The sequence below is a fragment of the Rhamphochromis longiceps genome, linkage group LG7 (genome assembly GCF_057381845.1).
Source record: "Rhamphochromis longiceps isolate RC_006_pf linkage group LG7, R_longiceps_female_GT1.1, whole genome shotgun sequence".
NCBI classification, from domain to species: domain Eukaryota; kingdom Metazoa; phylum Chordata; class Actinopteri; order Cichliformes; family Cichlidae; genus Rhamphochromis; species Rhamphochromis longiceps.
The window spans coordinates 62,302,088-62,309,080 of NC_140563.1; the positions used below are offsets into that span (position 1 = coordinate 62,302,088).

The 6,993-nt window shown below is 39.5% G+C and overlaps 1 protein-coding gene across 1 annotated transcript; it reads right to left on the reverse strand.

Annotated features, from left to right (window-relative positions):
• Window positions 1–6,550, reverse strand: setb (SET nuclear proto-oncogene b). The gene is made up of 8 exons (XM_085414728.1): window positions 6,337–6,550; window positions 4,523–4,580; window positions 4,289–4,431; window positions 4,013–4,116; window positions 3,819–3,932; window positions 3,471–3,641; window positions 2,529–2,663; window positions 1–1,101 (listed from the first exon to the last, which is right to left on the reverse strand). The coding sequence occupies exons 1-8, from the start codon at window positions 6,404–6,406 to the stop codon at window positions 1,081–1,083; spliced, it is 816 nt and encodes a 271-aa protein (XP_085270854.1). The 5' UTR covers window positions 6,407–6,550; the 3' UTR covers window positions 1–1,080.
• Window positions 6,551–6,993: the final 443 nt, after the last annotated feature.

Sequence of the window (6,993 nt, forward strand, 5' to 3'; positions counted from 1 at the left end):
TCATGTATACATTTATTTATTATAACAAAGTAACTAGTACACTTAATTTAATGGGAACAGGTCTCTAGCAGTACAGGAGAAAAGCTGCAGACTCCAGAGGACTCAAGAGAACAGCGTAGTCTCCCATCTGAATGTGTTACACTAACCTAGAACTCTGAGTTTTAGTGTAATCTCATATATATATGAGAAAATGTACATTACAACTCTTTGTTGTGGGTGCCTGGAAAACAAGACAATGAAACTTTATTTAACAGAAGTCCAGAGTTGGTGTCAAAGTCCCCCTGCCCAACCATACCCTCCCCCATTAAACTGTGTACAATTAACTGGCCTACCAAGATACATGGATATCCCAAAACATTTACAACAGTTCAAAGGAACAAGCTGGTGCTTTTAATCAGTTCATTAATACAATAAGTCACAAAGGAAATGCAGCTTCTAATAAGCCTCATTACCCCCACCACTGAATATATAATAATAAACACATACACATATGTATACACACACACATATATGTATATATATATATACATACGTGTGTATTGATATATGTGTGTATGTTATATGTACGTGTGTGCACGCATATTATATATATAATATGCGTGCACACGTATGCGCTAAGGATGCTATGATTAAGTTATCACTGCACCATAGCTTATTTTTATTGAACTCACAACTTCAACAGAAACTGTTTTTATTGTACATACAAATTGTTATTGTATGGAGTTTAAATCTACATAGAATGACGTGCAGAATGCTACAAATTTTTTTTTAATTCTTTTGCATGTCTTTGGGAGATGTAGAGAAATAATGACAGGTGAAAAATCCAGAGAGCCACTGACACCTGCACCTCCACCCCTCTGCAGACCTGCTGTGTATGGAGCTGGTCCTCAGACAATATCTGCAGGCTGTGGCTGCAGAGGAAGAGGACGGACAGGGTGACAACACACAGACCCCCCCCCCCCCCCCCCCCCCCCCCCACCCCCACCCCAAAAAACAAACCAAAAAAAAAAGAAATTTGCTCCCATTGAGTTGAAGAGAGACCACGGAGCGAGGATGGAGAAAAGGTGTTGACTGAAACCTTTAATCATCTTCGCCGTCATCCTGGAAGACGAAGAAGAACAAAAGTATTACAACACAATCATTCAAAGATGTCACCACAGCAGTTTTATTAGCACTCACGTGTGCTAATTACAAGCAGCTTCCAACTACAGCAGCAGCTTTTACATCAACTTGCTACAGGTCTGATAATTTAATTAACTCCGCAAACACGGAAGACAAGGAATGTCACATAAACCACCCGATCCTATACTACGACAACAAATACAATACTACAGTAATGCCACCAGAATACTGGAATAATACAATAACAACAATACAATAATATGGTAGCAACACTAGAACAGTACCAGGTAAAGCCACAATAATATCACTGTAATCCTGTAATAAGACCAATATAATAGTACCAATATAATTACTAGTTTAAAATAGCCTGAAATACACAATGTCTCTATATCATAAGACTTACTGGTCTACAATAACTACACTACGATGTGACAACTCATGTTATACTAACTAATACTATTAATAATGCATGTGTCAGTTGTTGCCATGTTTATACTGCAATAATACCACCATAACAGTACAATATCACTGTAATACTAAATTTCTACCAATGTAATAATATAATACTAATGTAACTCTGTAATACTGCATTACCAACACTGTAAATGTGCAGTTATATCACTCAGCCGATTGGGATATAAGAACTATAATACTACAGCCATGACACCGCAATTATAGCATTAAGTTAGTATTTTAACAGTAATATCATGCTAAAACACTAAAGCTCCGAGAAAGCAATGATACCACAGCAATGCTACAATAGCACTGTAACGATGCAACTTTGTTAACTATAAAATTACTGACTGTGCTGGTTTTGTTTAGTTTTATTTTTGTAATTTTAGATACACTTTACAGATGAATGAGCCACCAAAGGCCATTTATTCAGAAATACTGATAATACCATGAAACTGCCAGATTATTAAATGACACCACTACATCAATTTTCAGCAATACAAAAAAACTGAAATTACAATCTGATGAATGGCCCAGCGCTGCCTTTAGAATTACTAACATGCTAACTCAATTTATTGAGCAGAGTTGTTCCAAACAGTCAGGCTAAAATTACAATAAATCATAGATACTACTAACAAAATGCTCAGTTTTATCTGTTTTAAATGACCTCTGAGAATCAGTGTGTCATCAGATTGGGGTTTGTTTGTGTATTTATTAATATGTCTCTCTTCTTTGTTTAGCGACTGAACAACAGCAGCACGTTTGATAAGTTTGACCTTGATAAGCTGTTGTTAGAATTTATTTACTTTCTACACCAGGATCCTTTTCTATGTAGCTGACGGCCTGCATCTGTGCAGGGGCGGATCTAGCGGGGGGGGGGGGGGGGGCCACAAAGACATACTTTGCAACTTCATAAAAACAGTCCTAAGGACCCACTGAACCCCTTTCCTCACCTCTCCATCTTCCCCATCACCGTCCTCATCTTCATCTTCACCCTCTTCTTCCTCCCCTTCATCAATATCTTCCAGTCCCTCTTCTTCTTCATCATCATCATCGCCATCGCCTTCCTCATCCTCCATGTCTGGGACCTTGGGAACATAAGAGAAAGGTTGAACAGATTGTTACTTTAGCCAAAGATTCACTTTGGTTACTACTTCTGTTTACTAAATATTTCTGGATACAATTCCAAAACTAAAGCATCTATCAGTTCCCTTAACTTGCCACCAACAACCACACTCAGACAAAAAAGCACCTCCTGTTTTTACTGGCTCACTCACTCAGCCAGAGTTAAACGGGTCAAAATGAGATCTGGATCTGCCAGCGAAAGCAGCTGTGTTACTTGGGTCTAGACTCAGTGAGAAACAAAACAAAACAAAAAAAACCCCTCCAGTCTCCTGGAACTAAATCTGAATTACATCGGCATTGTGAAAAGGAGCTTATTCCACTCTTTGAAATTGATGATGACTTTGTTCATTGTGCTGAAGGCGAAACTACGAGTACGATGCAGATGAGTGGAGGCTGTTCATTGATGGTCCAAAACTCAAAAACTGTCCTACTACACCACTCAGACTGGAAGCCAAGACTTTGTCGAGTGTTGTCAAGTTCTTTCCACAAAGTCGAGTTTTTAAACCGTTATAACATCTCCCTCTGGTGTCAGTATGTCTGAGCTTCTGTGCATGATTCTCATTAAAATGGCGGTAAAAAACGATATGGTCATAAACTTGCATCTTCAACCCAGCTGCGACAGCTGAGATGCAATGCGCCAAGTTAGAAAACTCGAGAGGTATACAATTGGCAGAGGCGACACAGGATGTGACGTGAAAATCGTCACCAGACACCGACACAAGGGACACGGCGAGCATAAAAATAGCGTGTGTAGAAGAAACCAATCTTACCAGGTAGTACTGCAGTGGGTTTGGCCAAATGTCATCCTTGATCACTTCTCCCAGTTCATCAGCCCCTGCATCCGAGTGGTCAGTAAACCAGGTGAAGAAGCTCTCTGGCTCCTCATGCTGCCTTTTCTTCCCAGCTTTGTTTGGCGTCTGACCCGTACGTTTTGTCAGGTCCTGATGAGCCAAAAGATGACATTTTTTTGACGAACATAATCAAAGGGCAACTTGGGGAAAATCATTGTAACCGTATTGTACAGTAGTACATATAAACAGAACTGAATTTATAAAGGAAAAAAAATCCAAAGCACATAAAAGTCTAACGGGGAAAAAAAGAGAAAAACAAAAACCAACCTTTCCAGCTTTCCATTTGATTTCAGATGATTTGGAAACCGGGTCGCCGCTCTCGTTTACATTAAACTCTTTGGAGAGGGCTTTGTTCTCGAAGTACGGATTCTCGTCAAAATACTTCAGGAAAGAAAACATTCCAATCAGAATATGGCATGCCAGTTACAATCTATGAATATTACATGAACCTGACAACTCACAAAATCTATTCTATATCCAGACTTTATGTCCTCAAACTCCGTGACCTCCACCCTTGACAAGTAATGAAGTGCTTCCTCGTCCTCCTCTCCCAGAAGAGCTGAAACTAGAGATCAGGTTATGCTGTTAGATCCCATTTCTTTATGTGAACATTTAAAATCACTTAATAATAATTTACCATAACTGATTAACTTTTAGTTCCCGATGGTGACTCTTACGCTCTTGACAGTTCAGAGTCACCATAAACACAGCAGCAACAATCATTTTCATTTAATTACCTTGTGGATGGTTGACGAACGTTGTGACCCAGAAGTTGGGGATTTTGGCTATGATTTCTGATCGCTTCTGAAAGAATGGCTGGCGTAATTTATTGTACTTCTGCTCTACTTTTAAAATTTCTTCACTAGCCTGTTCATTCAGTCTGATGGAGAGAGAAAGACAAAAATGTGATCAATAAAACAGTTTTCTGCAAATTTTCCCCCCCAGTACTGATACAGAAGATTCAAACTCACCTGTCAATTTCATTCTGTACTTCATCAATGTGCTCAATTGCTTCCTGCTGCTCTTTTTCTGAAAGAACAAAGAAATGTTTGTTTTTTTTAAATTAAGGATTTTGGAGTTTTAAAAAAGTTCAAAATAACACCATTCAGCCTATTCGTTAAAGAGTATTTGTGAAATTAACATGACATGCAGACAAAAATAACAATGCACACAATAGACATGTTACACCATAAATGAGAATTATATATTGATATTTTCACTGGACTGTGCACACCGCAGCATTTGATTTCATTTTGGTTTCATAAACTTAGAAATAGCAAAATTGTACAAGGTTAGTCTCGAATCCTTTTGGCCTAAAGAATTTAGGTAACATTCAGAAAAACTGCCATGAATAAAAATAAGAATATCTCAATATATGTCATGACAGAAAATAATATTGATATGCTTTTATTCATCTTCATCAACCCGGGACGTACAACTATGACTTTTTTCTTTTTAAATAATAACTTGGCTGACAGCCAGCACACTTTTTCTTAGAAGCAAAGAGACCGTCATTATAAAAAAATATTTTAGAACACTTCAAATTATTTTTGAACTTCAGGAAACAGCACGTACAATGGGTAAGTACCAACTGAACGGAAGGTAACTGGGAGCATGTCTGCATTCCTAATATTTACAAATAGAGCCTGGTAGTCTGCCGTGTTAAATCAACTATATGCTGATAAAATGCCATTTACTTTTAGACAAATATAGTTAGACAAGTAGATGTTTTTTGTTGTTTGTTTTTGCTTCCCTCGTACAAACCGGATGATACACAGAAACAAAAGAAACAGACTTGTGAAGTTTCAACTTTGGCCAAACTGCAACTTTGATCGGTTCAGAACTTCAATTCATAGAGACATGAACCAGCTTAACACCTCATATCAGTATATAAATAAAATGCATTGTATATAATTATTTCGAAAAAGTGAATCAAGAAACCAGGCTTTATACAGCCTGAACATGATCAGCGTATTTAAACATTTTAAAAGTGCTATGTTGACTGGATGTTGAAGAGACTGATGATGGTCCATGGCAGACAGACCCTGTGCCTCCTGCAGTTTAGGCGCTTCCTGTTACTGCTAAAGGCGGCCTGGTTTGAATGCGAGGCTTAGCGACGTCTCCGCTGTCTGCTCCCCTCTGATAACAACACACCACCCGGTCCACCAAGGATCCCTCCGCGTGTTCCACACATATACTGTCCAAATCCCCCATTTCCAATCCTGTTTAAATGACCAAGTACAGAAGCGCCGGTTTACCATATACACAGACACGATCTCAATAGACGGGCTCCCGTGAACGTTACCCCGCAGCAGCTAACCTTTCCGTTATCGCTGCTCGGCCTCTCTGGGAAAGACTTCTGCACTTGCTAACAATGAGGCCATTTAAGAAGCTACAGCAACAAACGCGTGTACGGAAATGTGCAGGGGCGTGCAGTTCCATCACTACTTCTCCAAGGGCAAACTTCTCAAACCGAGAACAATAACCACACATCCCGCTAAACGCAAAGTAGACACTGGCCTCCAACACGCTCATCAACTAACGCTGGCAGCTAATTTAGGCTAACAGCTAGCACCCGCTCACGCTGCCTAGCATGCTACGTTACTGAAAAGCGCTCCACAGCAACATCCTACCCTGACGTGTATCTGCAGGAAAATATTAATTTAGCTTTTCATCCGCAATCACGCGGACCAAACCACACACCACACTGAGCTTAGAATAACAAAATCACGATAAACAAATGAAAATGGCGTTGTACAGGATAAGCGCCATTCCTTAACGTTACCAGAGGTCTCGTCCGCTCCGTCGTGATTTGAATTCTCCTTCCTACTGACTTTTGCCGATGAGGCCGACATGGTTATCGTTTGTTGTGACTCTTTCGACCAGACGTATATCCAAGGCGGTTCAAAACTCTTCTCCACAGGACAAAAGTTACTTCCACCTTGGACAGAGTGCGTGTCTCGCAGTACACGATAAGGAGGAGGACTGAGCGTAGCTTTGCACGCTCGTTTCTCTCTGCGACTTACCGTAGCTAAACATATCTGTGGTGCTCTACTGCCTCCGACTGGTTGGAGTCCGACACTACAACTTAAAGCGACAGCTTGTACAAAGAAGTTAAGCCTCCACTACCCAGTAAACCACCTTTTCTTTTAGTACGAAATTTCACGGCTACTCCATAACACACACACACACACACACACACACACACACACACACACACACACACACACACACACACACACACACATATATATATATATATATATATATATATATATAACATAAATAAACATAAGGTGATGGGGGTGTCAGTCAGGATGAAACATAAATAAACAACAACAACAACAAACCACACACCGAGATCAATTCTACAAATTCTCTCTAGGCTCCTTTTGTCCATGTGTTTCTTTTATCTGTTTATTTATTCATTTATATTTTTGTT

Coding starts and splice junctions, on each gene's coding strand:
- setb (XM_085414728.1), bottom strand. CDS start 6,406: ATGTCGGCCTCATCGGCAAAAGTCAGTAGGAAGGAGAATTCAAATCAC. Junction 4,432..4,522: donor GTACAGAATGAAATTGACAG/GTGAGTTTGAAT, acceptor TCTCTCCATCAG/ACTGAATGAACAGGCTAGTG. Junction 2,664..3,470: donor ACCCACTGCAGTACTACCTG/GTAAGATTGGTT, acceptor TATGTTCCCAAG/GTCCCAGACATGGAGGATGA.